At 39.3% G+C, this 19308-nt stretch overlaps 1 protein-coding gene across 1 annotated transcript in view; it reads right to left on the bottom strand.

Annotated features, from left to right (window-relative positions):
* Nucleotides 1-17343, bottom strand: part of LOC130922758 (LIM domain-binding protein 1-like) — a 58662-nt gene extending 41319 nt beyond the window's left edge. Inside the window, exon 1 of the mRNA XM_057847747.1 lies at nt 11507-17343. Coding sequence (XP_057703730.1) covers nt 11507-11636 — 130 coding nt within the window. The 5' untranslated portion in view covers nt 11637-17343. The remainder of the gene's footprint in view (nt 1-11506) is intronic.
* Between the last annotated feature and the right edge of the window lie 1965 nt (nt 17344-19308).

The following is a 19308-nucleotide window of genomic DNA, read 5'->3' as shown; positions in this document are numbered from 1 at the left end:
TGAACTCTAGCATGTAGAAAATGAACTAAAGCTCATGGTTGGAAAAAAATGAACTTTTGTAGTTCTTTTCTCTTTCCTAATAATTGCCGCAGGCTATTATTGACACAGTAGATAAAGGACCACAGACAGCAATTATTTTACCCACTTTAACACTGCAACTGTGTCAGATTCATCTTCATATTCAATTGCAAATCCGCTTCGGTACTTCCCTGTTCGTAAAACTCGCTTAAAGGTTGGTACTGGGGCGGTGTTCTGTCAAGATTTTGGACCCCATCAGAAACTGCAACTCTGCAGTTCTGCGCAAGCACATAACATTACAAATGGCCACGAATGCAACGATTCCAAATTCAACAACAAAAACATTCGATAAAGAAAGGAATATGTATTTATGTTTGGTCATGGACGCACACGAAGCAAAGTTTTCCTCACACATTTCCAAAGTTGCTGTGCTCAACACGACTGCACACCGCTCTCTCACCATTAACATCTTCCATGTGCCATTAAGCATTTATTTATGCTGTATTCATTTTGCACATGTATGTTTATGCTGTAACTTGTTTCTTTACCACCTTTGGACAATATTGAGAGTCCAACTGAATGTAAAAGAGTGCTTATTTGCCGCCATGAAAACTACGGAAGAAAAAGCTGACTAAACACCAGGTTACGAGAGCAGTATTCTCCTGTGTCCATGCTACCGTATTTGCCAAAACAACACTGCCGTAACAGGCAGGTTGGGTTGCCAGGTTGGATAGTTTTCCGGTAGTAAATAGGGATGTTCTTTCAAATGATGTGTCACACATGCATGTTGACAATTTTTTAAATTTGGCCAAATTGAACCACCCGAGTGTTTTCCGCCCAGCGCTATTCCAAACACAACGTACGTAGTTTCAATTTGATCAGTGGCGGTATTGTTAATGTAATGATCCGAGTATTCACAGACTGATGTACTCGGTTCATACACAACACAATCCAACAATGATTTAAATTGATTAATCATTTCTCCTCTACCAATCACACTTGTCTGGAGACACCTAGAGGTCACTTTAAGCATAGCTGATGTGCTAAACTTGGGACCAATAAGTGCATACCGGCTGCAGGCTTACACACTTATTTTCTGCCGAACATAGCAAGTTATCGGCGATCTGTAATTTTAGATTGTTTTGACGATATATATGTATATATATATATATATATATATATATATATATATATATATATATATATATATACGCATCTTGTTATCAAGCAAAAACTGAAAGCTCACAGTCAAGGTGAAAGCCATGCCTTGGCAAATATCCTGGATCTCAAACCAACTAAAGTTATGAGATTTAATTAGGGATTAAATGGTCTGTGACAACTAGAGATGTCTGATGATGCTGATTTATTTATTGACTTATTTATTTATTTTAACTTTCGATCCGATTTTTCCCAAGATCCGATTCCTATATTTTTAGACCAGTAAAAATAATGCAAAAAAAAAAAAATCATAATTTTGCATCAAATCGAACTCTCCTGGTACCGCCTCAAGAATACTACATGACTCTTTGTTATCATCATTAGTTTCAAAGGGTGCTTTTACACAAGCACTGTTTGGTCCATTTTAAACAGACCAGAGTTCTTTTTCCCAGATAGTCAGCTCCATTTTGTAAATTTGAACGCGCATCCAAACTCAAGTTTGGACAAAACGACCGAACTCTGGTCCACTCAAAAATCTTGGGTCTCAGTCCGCTTTAAACAAACCTTGCTTCGCTTTTGAATACAACCGAAGCAGGGTGGGCTTTGGCTACTTTATGTGCAGCATCACAGCGTGGAGCTGTGATGCTATAGGCTGTGACAGTACACGCAGGACATCCTTGAAAGCGAAAGTACAGCGCAAACGCAATTCAAAGTCAACAATGGCAAGATGACATTGCCATGGCCAAATGCTGTGCTGCGCTACCCAGTTACATTTGATACACAGAATCGTTTTCTAATGTGGCGATTGTGTTTTGCATGCTGTTGCTGAACGTACCCTGTGAGAGTGACTGGCCGAGACAGGCGGAGCCTCTCTGGGCGCCCGTTTTGCGAGTCTTGCTCTCCTGGAAGTGGCAATTGACAGTCCAAAAAGTCACGAAAGTGAGCGCGATTGCGCGCCTGTGTGATTTGGGGCACCACGCGGTTCCCTTTCGTGGTTTAATTTTCTCCAATGCATTTTTTATATACTCCAGTTCGCTCGGCATAGAGTCTGGAGGGAGCGACCCCGCCGCTGAATTGCTATGCCAAGCTACATTACTTTTTTTTTTCTCCAAAAACAAACATCTTCACGAAACAGTTGACAAAAAATGGACAGATACAGATGCACAGTTACATTATCATTGCAAAATAAAAGACAGTAATTAAAAAATGATAAAGTTTAACATGTAAAAAATAATGCCATGCTACATTATGTGCATCAATGAGTCCACCTCTCATCCACGTGATGCTTTCTACTCAGAAAGTTTGGTTGGCGCAGTGTGAATGCTGAACTTTTTCAATAACTCATTTATAAGTGCTACTACGAGGTAGATCTCCATCCGGCCCCTTGTCTCTTTATCTAGTGCAGGGGTCGGCAACCCAAAATGTTGAAAGAGCCATACTGCAGAAAAAAAAAAAAAAAAAAAATCTAAACAACAACAACAAAAAAACACAGATGCCTGGAGCCGCAAAAAAATGAAAGCCTTATAATTAAGGCAACACATGCTGTATGTATCTTAGCTGCATTAGCCTAGTATCAAAATGACGAAGTTGGCTACAAATGAGCCTTCATGATTACCGTATTTTCCGCACTATACGGCGCACATGAAAGCCTTCAACTTTCTGAAAAGGTGTGATGTGCCTAATATATGGATCAATATTGGTTAATAATGGCATGACAATCCATTTAGCTCAGCTCCATCTTGTGGATGCATAACGCAACGCCAAGCACTACTTCTACTACTATGACTACTACTACTGCGCCTTATAATGCAGTGTGCCGCATACATGAAAACGGTTTTAAAATAGGCCATTCATTGAAGGTGCGCCTTATACTCAGATGTGCTGATGTGCCTCAGTGCGGGAAGTATGGTGAATGTGTTTTTTCCCTGCAGTGCATCCTATAAAGAATGATGCACCAGGTGAATACACTGTTGTACGATGCCGCCTCAAGTTTTCCGGTACAATATTAATAAATTAAAAGAATGTTTGTGTCATGTTTGTCCTCCAATAGAAACCACATTAAAACTAAAAATAGATGTTTCCCTGCCCCATCTTTTTCCATTTTCAAACATTTTTGAAAAAGCAGTAGTCAAACTCAGCAGACATATTTGACTAGTGGTTTGATTGAAGGCAGCCAAAAAGCACAATGGCACTGAAAACTCTGGATTGGATCTTGTAACCAAATTCAAGACTGCCCAAAACACCAAAAATAGCCGTATCGGATTGGGACACCCACAGTGACAGCTCTCCAACATGCAAAGCTGATCTGGCAACTGCAATCAAATAAAGTTGACGCCATATTAATGAAAAGCACTGTTTGTCACTTATTAGGTCCATGCCTCAGAAATTGCAGGCCAGAGCTGGTGCAAAAAAACTCGAGTGTGTACTTGATCATGTTTTTCCCCGAAGAATTGAGTGATTTCATATTTTTATTTCCCCAAACACCTAACTTACCGGAACATTACAGACAACCACATTTTGTTTATATATTTAAAGCGCATACGACAGGAGAAAAAAAGTCTTAAATGGCATTATTATGTGAATTAGAATCATATTTTGAGACGATTCGACTATATACAACAATTTAGAAAAGCGCAGATGACGAGAAATTTATCTTTTAATCTGCCGGTTAGCCACGCCTACCATTATAGGGCTTTAGCGTCCCCAACAGGTGGATGACGTCAGCGGTAGACTGGGCTCATCGGTTTTACTATTCAGCCCATTTGAGGGGGAATTATTCAGAACGAGGAAAACGCGACGAAGAGAGCCGCAAAATGTCATTGTTTAAGTCTCTGTACTCAAATATTTTTACAGGATATTCTTTTTATCCAAGTATTTTTCCCCAATAGCTATATAAATGGCTTGAGAAGGACCAGTCAGCCCGTCGAGGGGGAACTATTCACAATGAGGAAAATGCAACGAAGAGAGCTGCTAAATGTCATTGTTTCTGTCTCTTTACTTCATTATTTTTACAGGATATTGTTTTTATCCATGTATTTTCCCCAATTGCTAAATAAATGGCATGGTCATGACAAATAACAGTCTTGTGCTAAATGGAATATGAAATAATAAAAATGCACTTATTCGGGGCGAAATGGCAAAATTACTCCATAATGGTCAAAACTGTCGACTTCACCTTTACTGTCGCACCTCCCGAATGATATTTTATGACACCTAAATCGGACATATGTCATTTCCCTTCCCCGGCTTCGAAGAATGTAAACAAACCAAAAGGCGTGACAGCTAGCCGATATGCTAACCCGAACCGAGTGATGTTTCAAAGTCTTCGAAGCGGAAAATCACACATAACTAGCCTGGATTTATTGACATGACGACTGGGTTGTCGACTGTCTTCGCAAACCGGCAAACCGCCCGGCGGAGAGCAATTTACATTTCGTTCCCCGGAGGAGGGCGGCTGCAGTTGTTGTGCAGCTAACGTGCTGCTAATGTGCACGAGGAGAGCTTTTTACATGCCTATCAATGATCAAACGTAAATAGTCCTTTATTTAAAGAAAGTTTGTAGTGTTTACTTTGTAATCGCTGTATTAATATTTGACATAATACAAAACAAGATGTTTACTCACTTCCTCGTAAGTCCAATGGTCCCACAGTAAACATCCACGGTGAATGGGAACCTTTTGAAACTCCAAAAAGGCGCATACGCCTCTCCCTCATACAGAATGATTTTTCTGCAGCCGTTTGGCTGGCGTGATGCGAAAAATAAACGTATTAATCCGCAAAATCAGCTGAATCCTTCGTCCTCATACACAACAGTACGCTGTATAGTGAAGAGGACGTCTTCTACCGTACACGTCACAGCGCCCTACTCCTCAATGCAAGACCGAAGCCGGAAGTCACTCATTTTCATGGCGCGGGATTCAAAAACACTAAATAAATATAGCGATCGCTTCCACACACATCCAAGCGGTCCATATCATTCAGGTGCATAAAATACCGCGTGTATTATGAAATAAACATGCTTTTTCGTGTCACATGCATTTTAAAGTGCGTACGACAGGAGAAAAAAAAAAAGTCTTAAATAGCATTATTATGTGAATTAGAATCATATTTTGACAATACGAATACATACAACAATTTAGCAAAGCACAGATGACGAGAAATTGGACTTTTAATCTTCCAGTTAGCCACGCCTACCATTATAGGGCTCTAGCGTTCCCAACAGGTGGATGACGTCAGCGGGAGAATGGACTCATCCTTTTTACTATTCAGCCCATTGAGGAGGAATTATTCAGAACTAAGAAAACGCGACGAAGAGAGGCGCAAAATGTCATTGTTTCAGTCTCTCTCCTCCAATATTTTTACAGGATATTCTTTTTATCCAAGTATTTTTCCCCAGTAGCTAGATTAATGGCAGGGTCATGACAAATAACAGTCTTGTGCTAAATGGAATATGAAATAATAAAAATGCATTTATTCGGGACGACATGGCAAAATTACTCCATAATGGTCAAAACTGTTGACTTTATCTTTACTGTCGCACCTCCCGAATGACATTTTATGCCACGTCAGTCGGGCTTATGTCATTTCACTTCCCTGGCTTCAGAGAATGTAAACAAACCAAGAGGCGTGGCAGCTAGCCGACATGATAACTCGAACCGAGTGATGTTTCAAAGTCTTCGAAGCGGAAAATCTCAAATAACTAGCCCGGGTCGTTTCACATGACGACTGGGTTGTCAATTGTCTTTGCCGATCGGCAACCCGCCCGGCGGCGAACAAGTTAGAGCTCGTCGTTCCCCTGCTGAGGGCAAAGGGCTCGTTTGCGGGGAAGCAGCTGGACAATGACCGCCGGACAAACCGGCCAGCATCGGAGGAGCGTGTAGCTGCCAAATGGTTAACACGAATAAGGCATATTCAATGCTTTACTGCACAGCTAAGTCGTTAACAGCAAGAGACTCATAGGAGGGCGGCTGCAGTTGTTATGAAGCTAACATGAAAATATGTGTATGAGGAGAGCTTTTTACATGCCCGTCCATCATCAAACATAAGTTAGAGCAGGGCGGTAAACCGAAAATTTACCGTTACTAAAATTCTTCACGATGACCGACGTAATTTTGACCATGTCGGTAAATTCGGTAATTTAATAAAACAAGAAAATATAGTCTTTTCATCCCGCTTTGACTCTGTGTTGTTCGGCTATGTTCATTCCCCTTTAAGAAAGCAGACAGTGTGCTTACGTATGGAGTCACGTGGTTTTCAGGAAGCCAAACAAACAGAAGCCCGGTAGGCTAACGCTAGCGGCTAACGCTACAAGTAAACGGGATGGAGTCGGGCTTAAGTTAGCTTCGCCAAACTTTCACCCGACATTAAGTAAACTCTTGGCGGGTTCCAGACGGGCTTTCACCCGCTGTTCTCCCTGGTTCTCACAATTTCAGGAGAGGATGCTTTCAGTGCTTTTGTTTGGTAGCCAAGCCACAGGCTAACGCTAGCGGCTAACAGCGGCTACAAATGAACGTGATGGAGTCTGATAGCGGCTCTAACCTTGTCGAAACGGCTGAAATTAATGAGTGGACTGGGCACAGACTTCATGTAGCAATCATTATGTCGCGTTATTTGGCATCTCTGTGTGATTTCTCTGAACGCTTTCATGATGGTAACGCACTCAGCATAAAGTATAATCCAACAGTGAAGCCTATATATATGACAGTTTAATGGCCACAGCTATTTTTCTGTATGTGTTTGCTTTATTCTGCCATCATGCAATCTTAAATGTTTCATTGGCATCAGAGCAATACAGCTTTAATCTGGTTGTGTCTGTGTGGGGAGTGCATGTATTAAAAAACCTTGACGTAAACACTTGTGTTGAATAATTATGCCACAGCAACCATTACCAATAAGTTGTCTGAAGTGTACTGTTAAAGCTGCAAGTCATTTGTGTTAGAATGACATGTTTGCACAGTCGTCATTGATTTTTATAATGTTATACATTTTTCAAGTCATACAAGCTGTTATAAATGTTCACACTAGAATTCTTATTGGTTACAAGATTTTTTTTAATACTTAATGTTTAGACTGCATGTGCAATTGTTAAATTGAAAGCTGGTAAATAAATTTAACAAGAAACGGTTCATTTGTATTCCATGTAGGGCTGGGCGATATGGCCTTAAGCACGTATCACGATAAATTGAGCAGATTTACCTCGATAACGATAAATGACGATAAATTCACCCAAGCAGACTGTTATACAATTTGAAAATCTGAATTAATGCATGAAATACAGATTAACCGTTTCTTGATTTATTTACCAGCTTTCCATTTAATATATTTAACAATTGTACATGCAGTCTAAACATTAAGCATACAAAAATTTATTGTAAACAATAAGAATTCAAGTATGAACATTTAAAACAGCTTGTATGGCTTGAACAATGTACATTGTCAAAATCAATATGCCTGTGCAAACATGTCATTGTAACACAAATTACTTACAGCTTGAACTGTACACTTGAAAAAGACAACTTATTGTTAATGGCTGCTGTGACATAATTACTCAACACAAGTGTTTACTGCAAGGTTTCAGTTTTTTTTCCCCCCAGTGCATTTTTTAATACATACACACACACATTAAAGCTGCATTGATCTAATGACACAGAATTAAGCACATACAGTAAAATAGCTGGGGCCATTAAACAGTTATACTATAATTTTCACTGTTAGATTGTACTTTATGCCGAATGCTTTACCATCACAAAAGCTATCAGAGAAATCACACACAGACAAGAGATACACAATAACGTGATAAACTAATGCTGCATTCCAGAGAAGTGGGAAGTCGGATTTATCCCACTCGGATGGTACCAGTTCCGATCTCAAAGCATTCCAAGCAAATGTAAACAACAAAGATGGCTGATCGCGACGAGGTGTTTTTTATTTTGGCCATCCAAAGACATTTTGACCTCCAGCGAACCTGCCTTCATATAAGCGATCAAATAGTAGAGGAAAAACGACGGCTGTGTTGTAGCCCACACAGTAAACTGCCTTTTTTTAGTTACATCCTTTGCTGATCGTCAATATAAAAACATAGCACAACATAGATAATTCACTGTATGAGAAAAAAATACATGGCGTCTCAAATACACTTGATTTACTTCATTATTGTATTATCATTCAATACGTTTTCATGAGCGCCATTTTGTCCAGTGACGTCAGATTGAAACAATTTGGAACTAAAGTCGGGGTAGTTATTTTTTCTCCGACTTCGCGACTTGGACCTACCAGTTTGAGTGGCGTTCCAATGTTATTTTCCCACTCTGAGGTCGGAAAAGTCCGACATCCCACTTTTCTGGAACGCAGCATAATTGCTAGATGCAGTCAGAGACCAATCCACTCATTAAGTTCAGCTGTTTCAACTAGTTTAGAGCCGCTATCCGACTCCATCACGTTCATTTGTAGTGTTAACCGCTAGCGTTAGCCACTAGCGTTAGCCTGTGGCTTGGCTACCAGTAGAAAGCATTGAAAGCATCCTCTTTGGAAATCGTGAGAACGAGGACAGCGGATGAAAGCCCGTCTGGGTGCCGCCAAGAGTCTATTTAATGTCGGGTGAAAGTTTGGCGAACCTCCCTTAAGCAACACTCCATCACGTTTGCTTGTAGCGTTAGCCACTAGCGTTAGCCTACCGGGCTCGTTTGTTTGGCTTCCTGATAACCACGTGACTCCATACGTAAGCACACTGTCTGCTTTCTTAAAGGGGAATGAACACAGCTGAACAACACAGAATCAAAGCGGGATGAAAAGACTATATTTTGTTGTTTTATTAAATTACCGAATTTACCGTCATGGTCAAAATGACGTCGGTCATCGTAAAGAATTTCGGTACCGGTAAATTTTCGGTTTACCGCCCTGCTCTAATTTCATGCATTGATTCAAATTTTCAAATTATATAACAGTCCGCTTGGGCGAATTTATCGTCATTTATCGTTATCGAGGTAAATCTGCTCAACTTATCGTGATACATACTTAAGGCCATATCGCCCACCCCTAACGTAAGTAATCCTTTATTTAAAGAAAGTTTGTAGTGTTTATTCGCTGTATTCGCAGCTATTTTTAACACAGAGTTGCAATTTCTGATCGGTTGGAAAATTTGACAGAACACAGGGCACATGAAGAGGGCAATAAGCAGAGTATAGTGCTCTGACGGCAGGGGGTTGTGCGACGAGCCGCCGGTTGTCAGCCGAGGGGACAAGGAGCATGTCAGCCACAAAATGCAAGCCACCTACATATTAAAATGATCCCAGTATTTTACATAATAGTAATAATCAGCTGAATCCTTAATCCTTCTCCTACAACAGTACGACTGTATAGACCCTACTCACATGACGTCACAACCACGCCCCCGCGCCATATTGTCCATCAACTCGTCACTGTTGATGCATTACCGCTACGTAAATTCCTCCTATTATGGCGTGTTTTTCTGCTCGTTGACATTAATAATCAAAATGGTGAAGGCGTGTGTGGTGGTCGGTTGCAATAACAGAGAAGATAGACGGAGAGACTTGAAGTTCTACCGGATTCCGAGAGACCCGGAGAGGAGAGTGAGATGGGCTGCTGCAAGTCGACGAGAAAACCGGGCTCCAAACGATTACCACAGATTATGTAGTAGTCATTTTATATCTGGTAAGATGCATTTAATATATATTTAGAGGGTTTTGAGCTGACAACAACAATTAAGATCATTGCTAGGCAAATCGCCGACAACATACACTCAGACGTTGTGAATGAACTAGCTGAAAATATATAATTATAAGGGGATAATAAGATAGTTGTCATACAATTAATTTACAATTTCACTATTGAGGTCAAAAGCCAAAAAAATAAATTCAACTAGGGACAATCTGGAGTAGTGCTATCGCACTTCATATTTGTTATATATTATATATGTATGTAGTGAGAGTGCTATCGCTAAACCATATAAACATTAAAAGCCCTAGCTCCATTGACAAATGACATAAAATACATTAGACTTGACAGTGGATGTTAGCAAGAATAAAAGATTTTGAATTGAAAATTTCATAACTCACCTTCCCGAGCACAAGATAGATTCCTGCCGAATTTTCGTGGACGAGGACCGGTTTCACCCAAACAGCAACGAAGTATTTATAAGCCTCCAAGCTCTTAAAGTTTTTCAAACTTTCGTGAGAATAGGCTGATTTTGTGTGGACAAGATAGTTGTAAATATCAGGGTAGCAGATGTCAGGCAGAGACGGCGAAGACAGCGGGTCGAAAAACATCGATTTAGGCATCAAATATGGATCTGGCGAATGGATAAACTGAAGCTTTTCCACATAACGCCTTTTATGCAACGCATCCAGAGTTTACAGCGTCAGATAACACCGGGGCTTCTATGAATTGCTCTATAAATTGCACGACTAATTGAAACCATTGAGAATAGGGCTAAAAAATGACGGACAATATGGCGGCCGGATACAGCGACACGTCATTTTGTGACGTAGGTGAGTAGGGTCTATAGTGAAGAGGACTCCCTCTCCCGTACACGTCACAGCGCCCTCTTCCTCAATGCAAGACAGAAGCCGGAAGTCTGTCATTTTCGTAGCGCGGGATTCAAAAAATTGAATAAACATATCGATCGCTTCGTCACACATCCAAGTGGTCCATTTCATTCAGGAGCATAAAATACCGCGTGTATTATGAAATAAACATGCTTTTTCGTGTCACAGGCACTTTAATTTTGTTTTAACAAAACCCAGAAATCTGCCATTTGAAACGACTTTAGTTTTGTGTCATGCTAATGATTGCTTTTTATCAACACAATAAGCTAGAGAGTTAACATCCACCAGGACTAGTGATTTCATGTTTTTTGCCAGGGTTTGCTGTAAATGCACTTATTTCTTATTCAAAAGAGAAACCGATCCTCAAGGATAGCTTTCGTGATATCAAACGCAACGTCTGTATCGATGGCATCGACATCCCTATCGATCAACTCACCACCCGTACAAACAATGGAGCTCCGTCCAGACAGTCGGATGCTCCAAGTGATTACGAGCAAACAAAACAGTCCAAACCACACTAAAAATACATCCTCTGACTCTCGTGAGGGGAGATAAACAAGTAGCCCCATAATAAGATGTCAACATGCACATACACGGACCCAAACAAACCAAGGCTAGGTGTAAACGAAGCAGCAGGGCCGCATCCATCATGCTTGCATTGACGGACGGCATTGCTAGGCTATCCCTTTGCAATTTCCCTCACTCTTATTTATACACCCGCTGTGGAACAGCGGCAAGGACAACGGCGCAGTGTGAGGTGCAGTTACCTGTAGAGAAAAGGCCACCGAAATGTGGTGTTGCTTCAAGCCAGCTAGCGTCGATGCTAACCGGAGAGGCTGGGCGGCGAAGGCTCCAAGCTCCGTCGCTTGGGAAAGCACTTGTACGGTCCCAACACATAAGACGCCGACCGGGTGAGAAAACTAAAACCACCAAGCGACAACTTGTTAACACTTAATCATTTGCGAATAATTTTCTTTTATTTGGAATAATTTTGCATTAGCGTACGCGTGCGTTAGTTCCTATCTTCGAATACTGTTTCTTCTTCTGCTGCTGTTGCTGCTGCTAATACGACTTCAAGACCCTTTGTTCCAGCCAGCCAGGCTATCGATACTCGAGGGGGGATACAAAGGCTCCGCCTCTCTGCGCGTACGCTGGCGCACGCTCATTCAGATTTATTTTAGACCCAATTCACAACAATAGTTATGTGTTATCATAAATCTTTTTACATATGGCGGAAAACACAGACAAGACTGAAAAAGCAGTTTCTGCTCTTGCACTCCTCTTTAAAAGAAACTGCTGTCTTTTAATCCAAAACAACTGTTATGTTTGATAGAACAATATGTCTATATGGCAGATTCATGGCGCATTCAGCCCCCGAACTATTTTTAATTTGCCCGTATTACCCTGGAAACCCCCGTTTACAGACGTCGCGCAACCGCTTTTGTTTCAACCCAGACATAAAAAGAAGGTAAGTCATTATTATTCAAAATGTCATTTTTAGCTTAGAATCATTAATTGATGTGTAATATTTCATAAAAAAATAAAATATATATTTTTAAAAAAATATTCACTCGCATATTTTAAACAAATGAATGAAAAAAAATGGTGTCCGTAAAAAAGTCACAGATGTCTACCTCATAACTATTTCTTAATTGTATTTTTTTTGTTACTTTCGCATTTTATCCGATATGTTAGATGATAAATAATCGATCCAAAGAAAAATGGGAAAAAAAACATTTAAAAGGGTAAATATGTGAAAAAGAAAATCTCGCCCATTCTTTGATGTCTGCGATTTCTGCATCGCGACCCTTGTTATATTGCCATGTTTCACCCATAAAATCCCCCAAAATCTAGCTGTGGCCATTAACAGCTGTGTCTTGACACTCAGTGATACATGCGAGATGGGAGTTTTCGGATCGAAACAAGGTAAGTACGCGATAATATCTTGTTAAAGTCATGGCGTCTGTAATTCTGCTTTCACGTGCTCTCACCTCCAGATAGGGTTTTGCTGTTTGAAAAACGTTTTTTTTCCCTTTTAAAATGCCCTCCTGTTAAAAATTTTTCTTCCCCTAGAAAATGGAGATTTTAAGCTTTACATGCATATCAGCCAATTTTGAAATTTGGCCAAATTGGGGGTTTCAGAACGGAACTTCAAGTCACCTGAGTGTTTTCCACCATATATAGCGGATCGAGATCTGAGACCCTTTGGTATTATGAATACCGCATTAGCAAGCACTAGGCCAGTTCTTCCCAGTTTTTATCTAGACAAGGCAATGATCTTGCGTGGGAAAAATCTCATGGCGCAACATTAAATTAAAATGTGGTTAAAGGCATAGGCGGAAATTGGGGGGGGGGGGTGCATTGCCCCCCGAAAAAATATCATTGCACGTAATCAGAGGTGGGTAGAGTCATACGGGGAGTTTAAGGGGGGGGCAGATCCCCCTGGTGGCCGTCAAGGGTCATTGCATGTAATTGATTTTCCGATATATGATTCTAAAATTAAGAATTTTTTTACGGTAAAATATTGTCGATAAAAGCTGTAAAGCAATAAAACAAACAACAAAAATGGATGAAATGAACAAAGAAAGATATTTTTATAATGGGTCAAAATTATTTTTTGAACAGATCATGTGACTAGCACCTTAGACGGTCATTTGCTTTGCTTAGCCAAAACCACCCTAGGACCGAAGAAGCAAGATGGGCATACGTAATTTTTTCAAACCTAAGCTTTCAAAAGCAACAACAACTACTGAGCAAGAACAAAGGATTGAAAATGTGGACCCTGAAACGCCAGAGAGCATCGCCAAAATGGTGAGCGGAGTTTCAGTTTGCCCCACTAAAGACGCTAATTGTACAACAGAGCCACCACCCGTGTCTAGCCAATCTAGTTACGCCCATCAAAATTGTGTCCCCTGGCCACGGGAGCGCACACACACATATTAGTTATGAGTTATATCGACTTAAACAATTAATTGAAGCTAGAAAAGAACCACAGTTATATATTTTGGACATCGACGTTTATTACATTGGAGAAACTCCATACAGTAAAACATTGCCTTTTTTCCATTCAGTACGTATGTTATGTTATGCGACAGGATTTTTTTTTTTTTTTTTAAATGGATGGGCCATGTTTTTTTTTTTTTTTTTTTTTTTTAATTTATTTATTTTCCCTTCAGGCATGACAAATCCAACAAACATACAGCATTTATATGTGTTTACAATTAATTCAACCCGAAAAGAAAATGGCAGACAAGAGAAGCCGAAGCTTATTGAAACCCGTCCCCATTATACCTTAGGACGCAGAAAATATCGAATAACAATTTTTGACATTCAGATTGCGTCGTGAATACAAGGTTCTTTTTTTTTTTTTTTTTTTTTTTTTAATTTAACCATCCCCCTTGATTGTTCATTTTCCCAATAGTCCATGTCGATCGTGTCCATGTGCTCATTATGTTGATTAGAGCCAGTAGATTAGTTCATAACTCAGTGGTTAGTTTATTCAGTTGATTCGATCCAGGCAGGCGCGTTGTCCAGGTTTTGGCCGCATTGTAAGATCTTGGCAAGGGCACTCAGTGGCCAATTGACCAGTTCCATGTCGTTAAGATTGTCTGTCCTTGTGATGTCTGGATGAGTTCTGTTTGCATTAGAGTCGCCTTTGTTTTTTTTATTTTTATTTTATTTTATTTTTTATTTTTTCACCCTCCTTTGTTTTGAGTACACTCTGTTTTGTTTACAAGTTGGAATTGCCACCCAGACATTATTTACCTTTTGTACATTTCATAATTTTGACCTAGAAAAATCTTCCTTGTCTTCAGACTTGTCACCTTTTCTTGTTGTAGTAGGCATATTTGGAAAGTTTCCTTCCAGCTGGCGCCTGAGTTATCACAGACAGATAATGGAGCTCAGGAAAATGCGCCCTTCGTCCTCGAGTGTCAGTGTTGAATATAAAAGGTTTACAACCTTCTAGATAACTACATCACCAAAACACGGAAATCAAGTGGCTCCGCCCAGGGGATACAATTTTTGACGGGGGTAACTACATTGGAACGACGCCGGCGGGCGTACCATATTTAATGGATGACAATCATGGCGAAAAGTATAGCTGTCCTAAGCAGCTTGGTTTAGAATTCCCCTCAAGAATGATGGGAAACAAAAAAATGCTAATTTTCAACTTATTATTATACATATTCTTCTAAGTTAATTTTATTGCTGACTCTGCATTTCAGAATTGTACTCAAATAAGAGTAGCGTTACTTCAAAATAATATTACAAAAGTAAAAGTAGCCATCCCAAAAATGTACTCAAGTACAAGTAAAAAAGTATTCAATGAAAAGAATACTGTAATTTTGGACTATAAGCCGCTACTTTTTTCCGTCATTTTGAATCCCGTGGCTTATAGTCCAGTGTGGTTTATTTGTTGATTTTTTTGTGTTAACAGGTAACACTTTATTTGACAGTGGTGTCATAAGACTGCCGTAAGACATGTCATGTCATGAAAAAGCAGTTTCTGCTTTTTCACCCCTCTTTAAAATAAACTGCTGTATTTTAAGCCAAAAGAACTTTTGTGTTTGATAGAACAATATATCTATATGCTGCCATAGCAGTTTCATGGCGCATTATGTCCCTGGACTATTTTTAATTTGACCGTTTTACCCTGAAGATCCCTGTTTACAGATATTGCGCAACCGCTTTTGTTTCAACCCAGCCATAAAAAGAAGGTAAGTTAATATATTTATTATTTGAAATGTCTATCCTTTTTAGCCAAGAATCATTAATTGATGTCTAATATTTAGTTTAAAAATGACTTTAAAAAAGTATTCACTCGCATATTATAAACTTTTAAACAAATTACGTCACAATGGAAAAAAAGAGTGTGAATAAGTCACGGATATCTACCTCATAACTATTGCTTAATTGTATATTTTTTTTTGTTACTGTCGCATTTTCCCTTATATTTTAGATTATAAATTGATCTCAAACAAAGAAAAATTGACCACTCCTTGTTGTCTGTGAATTCTGCATCGCGACCCTTGTTATATTACCGTGTTTTACCCATAAAATCCCCAAGACACAGCTGTGTCTTGACACTCGGTGATACATGTGACACGGAGTTTTTGGATCGAAACAAGGTAAATATCCGATAATATCTCGTTAAAATCACGCTGTCTTGCTCATGGTGTTACCGGAAAGCCAAAAAAAGACATACATTGCAGTTGAACGCTAGCGCGAGAATTATGGACACAGCAGGCTAACTGACTAGCATGCCGTCAATTATCTTTTCGACCCTTGTTGCCGTTTTGATTGCTTATTATGGAATGATATCGATGTATTAGATACATTAGATACTTAAATCATAAAGCCTAGGTCCTAGGCTTCAAGAGTAAATATAATAGATAGTGTTACTGTATGGAGAGTGATTAAAAGTATGGCTTTTAAGGTGATGCAATGAAAAATGTGGGTGCGCCTACATTTTGTGGTGGTGCACCTTAAGACAAAAACTAGGCGAAGGAAATGGAATCAATTTCATAGACTTCAGCTATCATCCACACATAATGAATTGATGATGGTGAAATTAATTTGTACTGTCCTGACCTTTCAATCTCAAACAGTGTTTGCTTTTTATCTCTATAGCGTCTGAAGTATGCTCAAGAGCTCTGTCTTGCATGGTGTCGTAAATCTGAACCAGTGATGAGTCTTAATCAGGCTGGTTAACTCAAAGCGTCTTTGTAAAAGCTTTTGGGAAGTGATTAACTCTGATGATGGCTCAAATCCTTTTCAAACCACAGTCCTGATCCTTTCCTAGGATCATATTATATAAGGATATAATCTGCAGCCTAACTTTTAATCAATAACCACTCTGATGTTTACAAGCAATAGATTTGAATGAGCAGAGAAGCCTTGTGGTCTCTAAGTGCATTTTAAAGCTCAATTTGTTGAGGCCTTCACTTAGTCACTTTGTGTAATTATATAGAGCAGAAGAGTAGATGAGGTTTTATTGAAACTCTGTGTGTAAATACTGTACATCAGTATCCTACTGGGTATTTTTACTGGTAAAGCCCCAAATCAGAGCTGCACAGATTCCTACCCAGATAGCATAGACCGACGTTGAATAAACGTTGATTTTCTATCAAAATCATCAGCATGGTTGATGATAATCGAAATTTTTGACAAGAAACAATGTTGAAACAATATTGCAAATATCAATGACACCTGACTAGGCATGTGCCGGTTACCGGTTTCAAGCTTTACCGTGGTATGAAAACTGTAGTACCGTATTAGCTATTTATCATGTCCCAAAAATGCAGTGAGAAATCCGTGGCTTGGAGCGGCAGAGCTCACCCCTCTCCCACTGGTTGTTGCTCTTTCCTGTGTCTGTCGGTGACACTACACCTGAGCTTTTTTTCCCCCCCTCAAAAAAGACGAAGTCGCTGATATGGGAGTACTTTGGCTACCGAAAGGAAACAGACGTACATAAAATCACCATCAAATGTGATCTGATGTTTGTCAAAATCACACAGATTGAAAAACAGTGTCTTCTTTAATGAAAACCACTAAAACATTTATAGGTTTTCATATTTTAATGACGACAGCATGCAAACAATGAAAGATGGGGGTAAAATAAGTAAATGAACCCCCTGCCTAAGGAGACTTAAAGAGCAATTGAAACCAATTTTTACCAAACATTTTACGTCAGGTATGTGCCCAATCACTGATGAGTGGTTTAAAGCTGCCCTGCCCACTATAAAACACACGCCTGGTAAGAATTGTCTTGATGTGCATCATGGCTCCGTGAAAAGAGCTGTCTGAAAACCTGTGATCAAAGATTGTTGATTTGTATAAAGCTGGGAAAGGATACAAAACCATCTTGAAAAGTCTGGATGTTCATCAATCGACAGTCAGACAAGTTGTCTTGCTTCTCTCCCAAGGCGTGGCCGCGCACCAAAGATGACGCCAAGAGTTCAGTGCAGAATACTCAGAGAGGTAAAAAAGAACCCTGGAGTGTCTGAAAGACTTTCAGAAATCACTGGCACAGTCCAATATCTCTGTACTCACATAAACTATATGTAAAACTATGTACAAGAATGGTGTTCATGGGAGGACTCCACGGAGAAAGCCACTGTTGCAAACATTGTTGCTCGTTTAATGTTCGCAAAGAGGCACTTGGACACTCCACAGAAGTTTTGGCAAAATATTTTGTGGACTGATGAAACCAAAGTTGTTTGGGAGTAACACACAACGTCATGTGTGGATGAAAAATGAAACAGCTCATTAACATCAAATTCAGAATGGTTTCAGAAGAACAAAATACACATGCTGGACTGGCCAAGTCAAAGTCCAGACTTGAACACCATTGAGATGCTGTAGTATGATATAAAGACAGTGATTCATGCCAGAAATCCCAGGAATCTGACTGAAGTACAGCAGTTTTGTAGAGAAGAATTGGCTAAGATTAGTCCTGATCGATGTACCAGACTGATCTGCAGCTACAGGAAGCGTCTGGTTAAACTTATTGCTGCCAAAGGAGCGGCCATAAAATATTAAATGTAATAGTTCACTTACTTATTTTTCCTCCTTTTGTCATTGTTTGCATACTATCCTGATTAAAATATGAAAACCTATGAATGGTTGGGTGGTTTTAGTTAAAGCAGACACTGTTTTTTCATCTGTGTGATTTTGACAGAGATCAGATCTCATTTGGTGGTTATTTTATGCAAAAATGTGAGAAATTCCAAACGATTCAGATACTTTTTCATACCACTGTATGGCAGGCGATGGTTGGGTTAACAGGTAAACCTGTTGCTCTTCTCCAAAGCATTTAACAGCAATGATGTGTTACGGTAGAATGAACCGCATTTGTCATTATTACTTGCATATACTGTAAAATGCTTTGCCTGACACAATGTGATAAAGTTGCCGAAATGCTAATAAACAGTGCATTTGCTGTGATTGGCATACAAGCGAACACCTACTTTGATGTTAGCTAAGTAGTCAGTCAAAGTAAAATTCTTATTATACAATATTATTCCCCCAATTGTTTGGTCTCGGCAATGTTTAAAAACATGAAGTTAAATTATTTTTTTCCCCACTTTAATCTATGATATCTGCTTGAATTCCATGACATGAATGAACTGCACTGCAAAAACACACTCCCTTAAAAGGAGTAAAATCCCCTTGTTTTCAGTCTGCCAGTGCTTCAAAGTAAATTTTACTCACTTAGATTTAAGGAAATTAAATCTTTATAAAAAGCATTACACACTTACTCTAAGCAACAAGTTGCTTAGAACAAGCAAAAATGACTAATTATATGCAACAGATGTGGGAAATTAAACCTTAAAAAAAAAAAACTTTACTCATTCCAAGCAACAAAACAACTCAGTAAAATCGTGAAATAAACTTGAAATACTTGTTTTAACATACAAAAACTAATTTTGTTTGGAAGTTTAAGATGAACTTTGTCAACAAAAGTGATTGGTTCATGTTATATATTCGAGTGTTATTTTAAGGTGGAAGAATAAATGTGCCAGAAATGTTCTCAATTCAAGAATAGATATTGCTCAAACACTATTTG

Source organism: Corythoichthys intestinalis, chromosome 10 (genome assembly GCF_030265065.1).
Source record: "Corythoichthys intestinalis isolate RoL2023-P3 chromosome 10, ASM3026506v1, whole genome shotgun sequence".
Taxonomy (NCBI): Eukaryota; Metazoa; Chordata; class Actinopteri; order Syngnathiformes; family Syngnathidae; genus Corythoichthys; species Corythoichthys intestinalis.
Note: the sequence above shows the minus strand (reverse complement) of the source record. Positions and strands in the feature narration are given on the sequence as shown.